General features: G+C 37.6%; 1 protein-coding gene across 1 annotated transcript; it reads left to right on the top strand.

Moving 5' to 3' along the window:
* Nucleotides 1-1,794: 1,794 nt before the first annotated feature.
* Nucleotides 1,795-6,632, top strand: LOC122001084 (gamma carbonic anhydrase-like 2, mitochondrial). The gene is made up of 2 exons (XM_042555661.1): nt 1,795-2,281; nt 6,020-6,632. Exons 1-2 carry the CDS (start codon nt 1,861-1,863, stop codon nt 6,394-6,396), a joined length of 798 nt encoding a protein of 265 aa, XP_042411595.1. The 5' UTR covers nt 1,795-1,860; the 3' UTR covers nt 6,397-6,632.
* Nucleotides 6,633-15,267: the final 8,635 nt, after the last annotated feature.

The following is a 15,267-nucleotide window of genomic DNA, read 5'->3' as shown; positions in this document are numbered from 1 at the left end:
TAATTATCTATAAGAAAAGAGTAGATTTATTTATTCCAATTTAGCAAATTAAAATTCGAGTCAAAAACTATTCTTCAAATTTGTTCTTATACTAGCCCAACTCTTGAAATCAATCAATGCTTTCATCATTTTAAGATGTGTTTAGTTCAAGTTATCATACGTAAATTTGGTTATGTGATTATCTAGTAATCACATAATTAAGATGATGAGAAATAAAACGTAATCTTAGTCATGTTTGGTTTAATATAAGTGATGTAATTATTTAATTTAACATTTACTATATTATCTTTCATTAAATTTAACATTTAATTATTTTTAAAATTAAATTAAATTAAATAATAATACTAATATTAGTATTAATTAATAAGTTGATAATATATAATAAATAAATATAATTGATTTATAATTTTTAAAATTTAAAATAAATTTATATATATTTTAAAATGTAATTAAAATAAATTTAGATATTTATTTTTTATTGTGCTTCTCCCTCGTTTGCTATTGTCGTTATCTCTGCAAGTTGTCGGTATGTCACCTCCTCCATGAACCACCGGCATCATCTCCCTCCTCTGCGAATTGTCGGCCCCCTCTCCGTGAACCATCGGCATCGTGTGCCTTGGGCCACTGCTCCCTCCTCCTCGAACCGTCAGCACCTTGGGCCGCTGCTCCCTTCGTCGGCGTGTCGCTTCCTTCGTGAACCACCGATGCCTCCTTCGTGAACCTCCTGCTCGCATTCACCATCTGCTGGTGAAACGTCTACTTGTCGTCGTCGTCTGCTCGCGAAACGCCTACTCGCAGTCACTGTTGCCTACTCGCAGTCACCATCCACTCGCATTCGTCGTCGCTTGTTCGCAGTCACCATCTGGTCACAGTCGCTGTGGCCTACTCGCAGTTGCCATCTTCTCACGAACCGTAGTCGTCGTCTGCTTGCGAACGACCACTCCCAGTCGTTGACTGCTCATAGTCGCAGTTGTCGTCTACTCGTGAACCGCCTGCTCGCAGTCATCGACTGCTCACAGTCATAGTCATCGACTGCTCATAGTCGCAGTCATCGTCTGATTGCAGTCATCGTCTGCTCGCAGTCGTAGTTGTCGTCTACTCACAATCGTAGTCGTCGTCTGTTCGCGATCACCGCTTGCTCGCCATCACCTAGTCTCGAGGATAATTTTAGAAAAAAATTATTCTTATCCCCGGAATTATGAAAAACCTAAGATTTTCTAATTTAGGGATTGATTCTCTGATTGCTGACGTGATAGAAATGTTATATTACTAGGAATCATTGATTGCTTTAACCGAATAAGATTATCAATGATCACCCTCAACTAAACCTGCTTAGAGTTTTTCCTCCCCAGTTTTTCTACCTTAAAGTTTTTTGTGGTTCTCCGAGAAAACTTGCATATGCCTTTACTTACCCATGAACATCTTGTACTACAGTGTGAGTAGCAATCTCAATGATAACGTATTATTTTAATTTATTTCTTTCATCATTCGCAAGTTACCTTGCGGACGTGGGGGCAAGCGGAAGCAGTTCTGTCCTCGAGCTCTACGGTTCCAATCCTCGTCTTCTGTCATTTAATTATATAGAAATACAATTAGTCCATCTTGGCGAAGCGGGCGAGTATTATGTCTTGCTTTGAATGCTAATGGACTTACAGCGACTTGTCTCTTCCACGATCCTCTACTCTAATTTCATAGAGCAGAGTTCAGTGAAGATGAAACACCAATACTTTTTTTTTTTTTTTTTATTTTTGCTTTCTGGCCCGATCCATTAGAACTACCGATAGCACGGGCCGGAAAACTCATAGAGCCCACAAGCCAGTGTCTGGTTCTCGTTCCCTTTCTCCACCGGTCTCTTTTGCGATGCCCTTCTCTCCCTTTCTCAGATTGGAAATGGCGGCATCGCTTGCTCGACTCTCGCGACGAACCCTTGCCTGTCCACGCCTCCTCCTCGCCCCCCGCCGTTTCCTCTCCACTGAGACCGCACCGTCGCCGGATGTTTCGCCTTCGGCTGCGCCTCCACCGCCTGCTGCGTCGGATCGCGTGAAGTGGGACTACCGTGGCCAGCGCCGGATCATCCCCTTGGGGCAGTGGCTGCCTAAGATTGCTGTCGACGCTTACGTCGCCCCCAACGTCGTTCTTGCCGGGCAGGTCACTGTTTGGGATGGCGCCTCTGTTTGGAACGGTTCTGTCCTCCGCGGAGACCTGAACAAGATATCGGTCGGATTCTGCTCCAACGTTCAGGAACGGTGCGTCGTCCATGCTGCCTGGAATATTCCCACAGGTCCCTTGTTGCCTGACCTTGATTGACTAGTTTTAGTTTTAATTCTTTGGCGAAACTTTAATTTGATCTGGAACCCTGCACTCGTATTCTTATATTCTCTGTCACGCATCCTCCTTTTCTTACCAATTGGCTCCCTGCATGAGAGCTATACCTGGCGATTTAGTAACAATGCCAGGATAATTACATGTGGGATTGTACAGGCATCGAGATATCTGAATCAAAATTTAATTGTTTGGAGATTTTTGAGACAATTATGTTCAAGCACTCTAACCAATAATTTCCCTAAACTATAATCAGCCTGATTTTTAATGTTAATGCTGAACGTTAGACATATAGATACTTAGATCTATGTCCGGAACATGTATTCACTGAGCTACTATTGTCTGGTGAAAATGCTGATGCCTATTAGATGTATCTTGGGACATGATTTTGTGAAATATTATTTTACTTATTCAGAATAGTTAAGATGGATACGCTGTATGATGTATCATACTTCATGTATTAGAGTGTTGGATTAGTTAATAATATGTAATGTAGCAGAGATAAGAATGCTAAAAATGGATTTGTGGAGATCTTAAAAAAAACGGATAGAGAGCAATAAGGTATAGCTCCAATAAATAATAAAATAAGACAATAGATTGAAGTGATATAGACATATTCAAATATGATCATAGATTCTCTAGTTAAAAGTGTTGAATCTATTAGAGTAGAAGATGTAAATGGTGGAGGGTGGCTGAAGAAAATATTAGCGTACATCAAGTCTAGTTATAGATAGTTGTGACACGACTTGATCATGAAGATGATAATTTTCATCATTCCCTATAAATGCACTTTGTTTAACCCATACATGGTTGGCAGGTCAATTGTATTTAACAAAAAACTTACTTGTGTGTTAATGAAAAATCTTCCAATGCAACGGAATTCCCAACTTAGGGTATTTGTTTATCTCTTTTTTTAGATACACTGCATTACTGTAACTGGATTTTACTGGTTGGAATTCCAAGTATTATGGTAATTTTATATTGTCTTTTGTTAAACTTCTACTCCATTTAACCAATTAATTCTTTTGGTGTGAGTTATAGTGGAGAGATTAAGGGAATAACAAATCTGTGCTAGATAGCCAACTTATTCTTTCTAAATATTTTCTCTAACATTAATTTTTTGTTAGAACAATCTCATTGTACTCTGTTTTTTGTGTTAAGAACCTAAGTTTCCAGTTTTTCGGTAGTTATACTAACTTATATTGAGAAGAGTGAGCTGTTTTGAGCCCATGTGAAAGTTGACCAATATCAATGCCAGAATTGTTCTATTATTGTCTTTTTTCAGTAATATTATTTATACAAGATGGGAATTATAGTTTTTTGATTGAAACTTCCTACAAGTTTGAAATCATATCTAGATTTGAGTCCAAATCCTTCTAAAAGATATCCATTGTGTAAAATTTAATATATTTAATATATTAAATGCTTTGTCGTTGGCCATCTCAAGCATTGACCCAATTCTGTGGCATGGTCATTGTTGGGTTTGATAAGTATGCATTTAACAACAACCGGGTTTGATAGGTGTATCCATAAAATTATTATGGTGTTATAACCCTTGATAACTCTCTTGCCAATTTATTTGCTTTCTTGATTTCAATTAATATGAATTGCATGTTTGATTGGTTTTTTCCATCCCTTGTGTCAGTCTAAAGCAGGAAAAAGGTGCTGTCTGTAACATTGATGAAACTTCAAATTCATATTTGTTTGATCTCATTTTTGCTTTGTTAGAAGCCCTCTATACTTCTTTTTCTTGCCCATATACCATGTTTTGACATGTTATTATGATGCATTTGTATACAGAAAAGAATCTCCATAAGTCTCTTTTTCTTCTTTTTATATATTTGCATTTTTAGATGGTCATTGATTAGTCTGTACCTGTAAAAAGGTGGTACTGTTCAACACTGTCGAATAGAGAAGGAGGAGAAGAAGAAATGTAGGAAAAGGAGAGAAGAAGCAGGCGAAAAGAAGGAAGAGGAGGGAGAAGTCGAGGAGGAATGAAGAAGATGAGGAAAATGAAGAAATGATGGAAGATAAGAAGGGGATTCACATGAAGAAGAATAAAGCAACATGGAACATTCCAATATCATTGTATCCCAATAGAGAGCGCCAAACCATTGGAACCAAAAGGATAGGCTTTGTTGTATAAAAGTTAGCTGGAAACTAGAACTCCAGCTGAAACTGTACAGGAGGGGCAGAGATGATCTAGTTGTTCTTTCACATTTGAAAGAGGACCCCCCTGAGAATCTAGTGATTAGGCACTATGGCTTCTTCATTGCAAATTTTATGCTCCAACTGATCTGCCATTGCAACAATTTTACTGTACTTTTCTTTTCCCAATCCAAATGAGAATTCATGCTAAGTTGGGATTTGGACTTACCTGGAGAATGCCTTATTTTTTTATATGGTTCTTTTGTACCTTCCTTTCTTTGTCAATTTGACTGAACAATCAAGTCACGAGAGCATCACTTCATTTCTTTACTCTGTACAAACTAGGTATTGCTCATTCTATCAATTAGCAGTTATAGTTACTTACCCTCTTCAGTCTTCACAAAGAAGAAATTTTTGGATTACAATTGAGCTCTTCATTAAAATAATGCAGCCAATGTAACTTGATTATAAAGTCATATATTTCATTTGGCCGAATTGATTGACACAAGGGAATAAGGGATACCACTTTATATTGATGCCCATGCCCCCCCTAGACATCAACCATTATACCAATATGGATCGCTTGAGTTGCATCGCGATGGTCAATCCTATATATTTTTTTAAGAATTTGACATATTATGATAATTGAAGAGAAATTTGAAAAAAAAAAAAAAAAAAGACAAATCTTTAACTTTTGACTACTATACATCATTAATCAAATTTCAGAATCGGAGTACAAGACAAATTTTTTAGTTATCCTAAGCTATCTAAATTTTTTAACTTTTGTCCAAATTTCTCTCTTGATTGGTTATGTTCAGTTGATTCAAAAGGTTGCACCATAGCATGGAAGAAAAGCTCTCTGATCTGAAAGGCTATAATTTTTACAAGATACATGACCTTTGCGCTTAAATCACCTACATGGACTAGTCATTTCCATTTTTGCCAAAATACCATTCTGTAGCATGATCCTTGATCTCAAAGTGATAAGCACACAACCATGCCTAGATGCTGAATGTGCTGACTTTCTGTCCCCTCGGGGCGGTGCGATGGTTAAGACATGGGATGTTGCTACATGAGGTCTTGGGGTCGAAACTCGGCATGACCGAGCATAACCTCCCCCATGTCTTGGCCATTTGCACTAATGGCTAGTAGCCACCCGTGATTTACCGCCTCCGTGTTGGCCTAGGGATGGGTTGGCGGGGGCGCTAGGGGCGAGCCTTTTGCCACATGAATGTGCTGACTTTCTGTCCATGATGAGTTCAATCATTGTTCTAATATTGCATCGTAATAGCTTTATGTTTAATTTGCTGCTTCATGTACCATCATCTAATAGTATTTGTAGTGTTTTATGCTTTTATCAAGGATCTCTTGGCCAACTTCATTCATCTTTCCATGAACTATAAAGCTAGGTGTTTAGCTCCAATTCTTTATTTTCTTCAAACCATGGTGTAAACTTAATGCAGATGCAGTTCATTTGTATTATTGCCTACTTTACTGATGAACTGGTCAACTATATTCAAGGAGCTCATCTCCAGTATGTTTGTGGCAGGACTCCCAGCCGAAACATCAATTGAGCGGTATGTAACAATCGGAGCTTACAGTCTCCTTCGTTCATGCACAATTGAGCCAGAATGTATAATCGGTCAGCACTCCGTTCTCATGGAAGGTTCATTGGTGGAGACCAATTCAATTCTTGAAGCTGGGTCTGTCCTCCCCCCTAACCGTAGGATTCCAACTGGTGAACTTTGGGCAGGCAATCCAGCTCGTTTTGTTCGAAAATTAACCCATGAAGAAATAGTTGAGATTCCAAAACTAGCAGTGGCAGTTAATGATCTCATGCAGAGCCACTTCTCGGAGTTCCTTCCATATTCCACAGTCTATTTGGAAGTAGAGAAGTTGAAGAAGACCCTGAACATTTCCCTTTGAAAGAGTAGTTCTAGTTGTAGTTGAAGAAATAAGCTTTTTGGCAGTACTTTTATCTGTTTGTCATCTAAGAGCCAAATATATAACAACAAATGAATGTCTCCTATGAAATTTTACCCTTTCCTTCTACCATTTGTTTTGGTGGCGCTTTAGCCATTCCACCACTGGTATGGTATACCATGCTTTATTATTCTGAACAAGTGAAATTATTTTCTAAAAAACTTGTAATGATGGTTTAACTGTCTGGCTCTTCTGATTATTACCAACTGCACTCTAAATGTTTGTTCGTTTCATAATTTTCCAGTTAGCTATTATACTTAGTTTGATTAATAACTCATTGTAACAAAAGATAATTACGTGAAACACTCTATTCTCATATTATATAAAGGGAGGTAAATCATGGATCAACTTATAGCTTCTTTGATCAATTACTCATGTTTTTAGCAATAGTGGCTTTCAAATTTTATTCAAAGAGTTGGATCACATGAATACTAATCTTTACCATCTAATTAATTTTGGGTGGATGGTCTTATCCCATATTCTATTCATCAAGTAAATCTAGAAAGTATGAAGAACTCTTGATGTAGTACTTGTACTATGTCTTAGATGTGTCCTATGTGAGAATTGAACCTTAACTGTTTTGGAAATGCACTCTGCCTCTTATTAATATCTAGCTCTTGACCCTATATTCTATCCATTAAGTAAATCTAGAAAGTATGATGAACTCTTGATGTAGTACTTTTGTACTATCGTCTTAGATGTGTCCTATGTGAGAATTGAACCTTTATTGTTTTGGAAATGCATTCTGCCTCTTATTAATATCTAGTTCTTGACGTGGTGCTTTAGCTTCGTAAGTATATTCCACATGACACTGAATCATGATTATTTAGAAAATATATCCTATCTTTTACTACTACATCAAACCTTGGGCTACTAATCCTAAATTCTAGATTTGATTAGTACAAGACTCAAAGCTCCAAAATCGTGAGAATTTTATATATTTGAATTTACAGTTTAGAACAAAATAGATGATTGATTTTGAAGCATTCAATTTCTGTTTTGAATGAATCGGACGGCTGAAGAGAGACCCGTGTTCTAAAACATTCACTTCTGTTTATGGGGAAATACATTATTATGCCTCTCTTATTTTCAAGTTTTCTCATTTATATCCCTAGAATATTTTCGTTCTCATTTATATCTCTCGTAAAACATTTTCATTCCCACTTATGTCCCTGTCGTTAACTTGTTCATGAATATTAAACAGAAGTGGCATGTGATCTGCATGTGCTTATAAAAATCCTAAATTAGAGCCTGATTCCCCATTCATTCGGTGTAAACCCTAGTTCTCCTCTCCAAATTGATTCTTCCCTTTCGTTAAATCCTAGCTCTCCTCTCAAAATTGATTCTTCCCTTTCGTTCCAATTCCACTCGCAGCCACTTATTTCTCTCCGATGTCGACCGGCGAATCGAAGGAGACAACTTCGTTAGGCCTCTGTCTGCAAGTGTTGATGAAATTTTTTCCCAGATAAATTTTGTTGCTTTAATTGATGTTTTTGGCAAACATTTATCATTATCCTTCTCACGATCGTGTTCACCACACTTCTAGTGTCTTCGTGAGTATATATTAAAGCTATAATTCCTTTGAGAGAAGCCTCTTGTTCGATAAATTTCATTATTTTAATATGTGGTGAACATTATAGGCTTCTTTCGTGCACCACACTTCTCACAATCATATTCATCACACTAGTTTCGTGGGTATATATTTATAATTTAATTATTTTTTAAGAAGTGTATATTTATTCTTTCTCTAAAGTTTTAAGAAGATTTAATAAATGATAGAGAATTATATGCCCTCTACTTTAATCATTTAGAAAAATAAACATATAATAGACTCATATGCAAGAAAATTTAGTATAATAGTTATAGTTCTGTTTTCTTTATCAAAGATTGTTAGTTTAAAATAAAACATTGGTTATATTATTTACTCTGTATCAGCAAGGCCTAGTGGTATAATTCAATACTAATTTTGTTATTGTTTACCGTGTAACATGAAGAAAAGATACTAGCATTGACATCTGATGGCTAGACAAAGTAGATGCTTCTTGAATTGCACTCTGGGCTATGGCATTACTTCTTTTTTATTAAAAAAATTGTATATTTGTTGTTTAATTGTTTGTTGAACTAAAATTTTGTATTTATTTATAGGTAATGTTGGAGAAGATTCATTTGTAAGTTTGAAAATGTATTATAATGGAACAATGAAGGACACAAGTACATCCAAAGAATATATTAGAGGAAATATTGAGTATTATAACTAGGTAGACAACAATAAAATCCAAATGCTCCATTTGTATGGATATTGTGAGGAATTAGGCTTCAAAGAGCCAAAAAGAGTTAGATTTTGGCACAAAATGAGGTCTAATTCAAGCAAGGGTAGATATCTAGAGACTCATGCAAATTAAGTAACAATTAAAGATAACATCCTAGCAAACCATAAAGTAGAAATTTATAAAGCATATGAGTTTGATGATGAGAATGATAGCACTGGTGAAACATGTACAGATGAAGAGGGAAGTGGACTAGATGAGGATGCTAATTATGAGGAAGAAGATGATTTTCATGATAGTGATTATGATTTTAAAGAAGATGATAGGATTTTTGATACTCATGTTGATCATGATGTTAGAATGAATTATGATACAATGATTGTTGACCATGGAGGTATTCTTAATGATGTTTTAGCTCAAATGCAGGATGAAGAAGGTGATAATAATTGTGTTGACAATGATGAATTAGATTGTAATTTAGATTCTAATAGTGATGATTGTAAATCCCAGAAATTTCTTTTGTTCGACCCAATTAAGAATGCAAAGAATCCTGATTTAAAGGTTGGAATGATTTTTAGCTCAAGAGATGAGGCTGAATTTGCCATCAAAAGTCACTGCATTAGCCGGGGGAAAGATATTCAGTTCGTTAAAGTCGATAAGAAGAGGCTTAGGGGTCGACGCAGAAATGATGTGATTGGGTGATTTATGTGTCGCTAATGGGTCGTGATAGTTGTTGGCAGATGAAGACTTTTAAGTCGGAACACAATGGTTATTTTTGGGATGTCGGTAATAGAACTACGAGTTCCAGTTGGTTGGGAAAAACTTTTGTCAAAAAGTTTAAAGTGAACTCGAAGTTGTGGGGGGGGGTTGTCATTCCATTCAAAGACCAGGTTTACTCCAGTTTGAAATTAAGCATTTCAAGGAAGAAAGCTTATTTGGCTAAGAGGAAAGCTCTTGAGCTGGTGTAGGGAACCATTGCCCAACAATTTAGTAAGATTAGAAATTATTATCTTAAGTTGAAAAGTGTTGATCCAAGTGCCGCAATGATCTTAAAATTAACTTAGGATGACAATTGCCCAAGATTTCAGCGTTTATACATCTGTTTTCCTGCATGCAAATAAGGTTTTAAGAAAGCATGTAAACCTTTAATAGGTGTTGATGGATGTTTTCTAAAGACTTCTTATTGGGGGGGGGGCAATTGTTAACAGTGGTTGGGCTAGATCTCAACCATAATATCTTCCCTATTAGCTATGCGATGGTGGAAAGAGACACAAAGGACACTTGGATGTGGTTTTTACAGATATTGGACTCAGGCATAGGCATTGGCAATGGAGATAGCTGGACTTTCATGTCAGACAAACAAAAAGGTCTAATTCCAGCATTTGAAAGTTTATTTCCTTATGCAAAGAATCGTTTTTATGTTAAGACATTTACACTCTAACATGAAAAGAGATGGTTTCAAAGACACATCTATTAAAAAAGCACTTTGGGTACTTGCAAAAGCAACAACAGTTGTTGATTTTTGACAAAGGATGAATGAGATGAAACAGATAGATGAGAAGGCCTATGATTGGTTGTTCAAGAAACCAGTAGAACATTGGTCTAAGTCACATTTCACTACTACTCCTAAGTGTGACATAATTTTGAATAACATGTGTGAATGTTTCAATAGCCTCATATTGGATGCTCGAGAGAAGTCTATAATTCCAATGTTTGAAAATATAAGGAGTTTCTTGATGTTATGTTTTCAACTTAACAGAGAAAAGTCTGACAAATGGGAGCAGGACATGTGTCCTAAAATTAGAAATGTTTTGACAAAGATCTCCATTGAGGCAACACAACCCACTACAAGCTGATTCTATGCAGTTTTAGATCGAGGGACCATCTGGTCAGCACACTGTCGCTGTCAGTATGAACTTTTATAGTTGTAGAAAGTGAGACTTGACTGGCATCCCTTGCCCACATGTGGTGTGTGCTCTTTGGTGTAAGCATCAAGATCCATTGCAATATGTTAGTCCTTATTATGGGGTCGAGGCATACAAAAGATTCCATGAGAATGCTATTTTGCCCATTACTGATCCTGATCTATGGCCGGAATGTGAATTGACACCTCCACTACCTCCGTTGTACATAGAGAAAGTGGGCATACTTGCTAAATTGAGGAGGGAAAGAGATGAAGTGCCTAGCGGAACATATTTGCGTGGAGCTAGAAAAAATACTAAGTGCAGGAAATGTGGAGGAGATGGACATAACAAAAAGGACGTGCAAAGAAATAAGGGAGAGTGTGAATGAGCCTCCAACACAACAAAGCCAATCAAGAGCGACAATGACTTCTAAATCACCACAAAAGAAAAAAACTTTCGGTAACTAAGTTTCCAATTTTCCATATATATAAAGATTGCTTTGTTGCGACATTTTTAAGATTATTTTTTTGCGACATATTGAATGATGTAAATACTTTTGAGAATCTGTCCTAGGATTCTATCTCGGGTTTATAAGATTGGTTTTCACTTTTTTTAGCATTGCATTATGTTGTCTAATCAACTACATGGAAGATTGAAATCTCATTTCTACTATGATTATAAATTTTGTTTATTGGAATATAGGTGAGTAGGCCAGCCTCACACAATGGTGTACATACTGGAGCACAAGGCACGCCGATCACCATAATGTAAGTAATTTAAAAGTATAATTAATCAATTTCTAGCATAACCTGCACACACTGTCATGATTTAAATCCAATGTATATAATTTCGTTTTGCATCTTACAAATAATCTTGTATTCATGAAAGGAAGGAAAAATTGTCACTGTTTCCAAACTAAGAGCATACGTACATAATCAAAGGAAGTGAAGTTATTCAACTCCAGTCCAAGAGAACACAAGGGATATTCCAGTACCAAGAGAGAGTACAAGATCAACTTCACAAGTTTCGATAAATAACTGACATTTGGTTTAGCATGCATTTGATCTTATTGATTGGACATGTGAATTTCTAGCATAACATAATGTCTTTCTCTTTGCACATGTGACTACTTTTGGATAACTATGGTATTGGATTGTCATATGTAATTGGATTTGGATTTCATTTTGTATTTTTATTTTGGTATAAGATATTTGTTTTTGATGTATGCATTGTACTGTCTTAACATGGGTGCTTATTGTTGCTATATTTTTTTTTTAATTTTTATTGTTAACATGGATGTGTATTGCTGTTGTATTTTTTTTCAATGTGAGACAAAAGAGGGTTGACATTTTATGTTTGTTGGTTGAACCATTTCCCTTATTAACAACTAATTCTTCACATGAAAAGCTGAAGAAAGATATCGAATCCTTCGAGAAAAAATTGAATTCTCGAAGCGGTTCTTGGAAGATTATCCATCCATCCTATGAAAGCAATGAAAGCGGTTCATGATTAATGCAGCGTTAAGAATGATGCATAAAACTTATCCATCCCATGAAAGCAAAAGGGCTCGAAAACAAGGTAATGTGAAGCCTTTATTCAATCTTGAATAGATGAGTGATGATCCATTCAATTACATAAAAAAAAAAACCAACATCCACTCATCCCAACCAAAAAATTTAAAATTAGGAGTAGTCCATTCAATGCTGTAAACAAATTCTATTATCCAATAAAAAAACTTCAAATAAATCTACTAGTACTTTAAATCTAAGACTGATCCATTCAATTCTGAGAACAATAGCATAGCAAAAAAATTAATACTTTTAATTCAATGCATTTATCGAACTAAAACAAGTCTACTAATCATCCACATGAAGAAAATCTATTTTCTTTTTTAGATCTTCAAAAATCTCAGCAATCTTTTAATATATTATTATGATATTCATTAGTTAAATGTAATTGATCATCTATTAACTTGAATAGTTCTTCGTTTTGCTTCAGTTTTTAACTGGAACTTGAGTGGCAGCTGAAGTTGACCCTAAATTTGAGCTCGAACTATTTTGGCTTATAGGTGTTAGGACCAAAAGTAGCTAGAGGGGGGGTGAATAGCTCGTCGCGTTCTCTCGGTGCTCGGCGTTGCTTGGCGTTGCTTGTTTCTTCAAGAATATGCAGCAGAAAATACAGAAACAAATGCAACAACGCTAACACGGTTGGTTTACTTGGTATCCACCTCACAAGAGGTGACTAGTCCAAGGATCCACACCACGCACGCACCCTCCACTATGAAAACACTCCTTTTCGGTAACTACCGAGGGCGGAGAAGCCCTACAAGACTCTCAGTACAAGAAGAAAGGAAAGGGAAACAAAATACAAGCGCAAAGCTTACAATGAGTACAGAAAACCCTAACCCTAGCTTCTCTTCTTGCCTTTGATCCGCCTCTTGACTTGGAAAGCTTCCAAGATCCTTCAAGAACTGGCGACCTGATCTTTGAGAGCGCTGTGGATGAGCTGGCGAGTAATCTGGAGTGAATCGGTGAAGTTCTACCGCAGCCATCGAACGCCTGCAGCTATAAACGATGTCAACGGTCGGATCCCGATCGATTCGAATGTTCCCAATCGATCGGAGAGGTTTTGGATCGATCCACGGATCGATCCGACCATGTCGCGGGGACGCACCGGATCGATCCACGGATCGATCCGGCGCTTATCGCGCAGCAGCGTCCCAATCGATCCATCGATCGATTGGGACCTCTGATCGATCCACGGATCGATCCGTGGCTCGTCATTGGAATGGCCGGATCGATCCATCGATCGATCCAGCTGGATCGATCCATCGATCGATCCGACTTGGTTTTGTCCAAAACCAAGTCCTAAACCTCCCAAACCAACATCCGGTCAACCTTGACCTGTTGGTATGTCATGCCTAACATCTAGTCACTCCCTTGACCTGCTAGGACTCCCTTACCAAGTGTCCGGTCAATCCCTTTGACCCACTTGGACTTTTCTCTGTGCCAAGTATCCGGTCAATCCCTTTGACCTACTTGGACTTTTCTTTCATGCCAAGTATCCAGTCAATCCTTTGACCTACTTGGACTTCCCAGCACCAGATGTCCGATCATCCTTGATCCATCTGGATTTTCCCTTGCCTGGCTTCACTCACCAGGACTTTCACCTAGCTTCACTCACTAGGGTTTTCCATCTGCCTAGCTTCACTCACTAGGACTTTCACTTGGCTTCACTCACTAGGATTTCCATCTGCCTAGCTTCACTCACTAGGACTTTCTTTCTGCCTAGCTTCACTCACCAGGACTTTCATACTGCCTAGCTTCACTCACTAGGTCTTTCATTTTGCCTAACATCCCAGTTAGGACTTCCCAATCAATCCAGACAACCTTGACCTACTTGACTCTTCTTCAATCAATATCTTATTGTCAAACATCTAAACCCAAACCAAGACTCAGCTTGGTTAACCTGGTCAAGGGATATTGCACCAGCAATCTCCCCCTTTTTGATGTTTGACAATACCACAAGAACACTTACAATCCCATATGTAAGTTAGGCTAATCCCATAGCCTCCTTCTTCATGCCACTAGGTAATGAAAGCATAAATTAAGCTCTTCATTCTCCCCCTAAGAGGGCAAACTCCCTCTAGGTAATGAAAACCTAACTTACTCCCTTTCATGAGTCCTTTCATTCTCCCCCTATGACCTTCCCATAGGTAATGAAGGACTAAGCTTAATCATACATTCTCCCCCTATTGGCACACATCAACCCATCGTTGGACACACATCAACCTATGCTCCAATTCTGGGCACACTTCAACAAATCCATTTGTTGAAGACTCTTACCCTGAAGAGTTGCTCATCGTTGTTCACAACATCACTCGTTGTGATCAACACGATAATGAAGGTCCCATACCCTTCATTTATCCTTAACTTCTCCCTCAATGTAGACAACTACCCAACCTTGAGCATTATCTACTACTTGAGTGTCCACTTGAAATAATGAGGATATCCACTCCCCATTTCTCCCCATTTCAAGTTTAAATGCTCAACCTTGAGCAAGTTCACAACAGAAGGTTAACCACCTTCCAAGGTTCATGAAAATTAATTTTCATGTCTTTAAAGAGTCCCTCCCCTAAAGACATGGTGGTAACTTCTGTCATTGCACCAACAATGACTTGGAATCCCTAAAACATTAGGAAACCCAAATTTAGAAGTTTTGAGGTTCAAATATTCAAAATTTGAAACAACCTCAACCTAAACTTTTACTTAGTCTTCGTTAACCAATCCATCCTTGTTTTCAACATGAAAACACCCTTTGTATGTATACAAATGTATTTAAGGGGTTGAAATGGTTACCTAGACTCAAAGAGGTTCAAAGATGTTGAAATCAGCCTTCCCAGCCAAAATCGGCAACTTGGATCGATTGAGTTGGGTTCCAATCGATTGAACCTTTCGAATCGATCCATCGATCGATTCAGACTCCTGATCGATCGGCTGATCGATCCAGCGAGCTTCTGCTGGAATTGCCGTTTGAATCGATCCACGGATCGATTCAGAACTCCAATCGATCCATGGATCGATCGAGACTCCCGATAGTTGCTGAAATTCTATTTCAGTCAACTTCAGAAACCTCTAGAAAAT

Source organism: Zingiber officinale, chromosome 7A (assembly GCF_018446385.1).
Source record: "Zingiber officinale cultivar Zhangliang chromosome 7A, Zo_v1.1, whole genome shotgun sequence".
Taxonomy (NCBI): Eukaryota; Viridiplantae; Streptophyta; class Magnoliopsida; order Zingiberales; family Zingiberaceae; genus Zingiber; species Zingiber officinale.
This window is presented reverse-complemented; position numbering and strand designations above follow the sequence as displayed.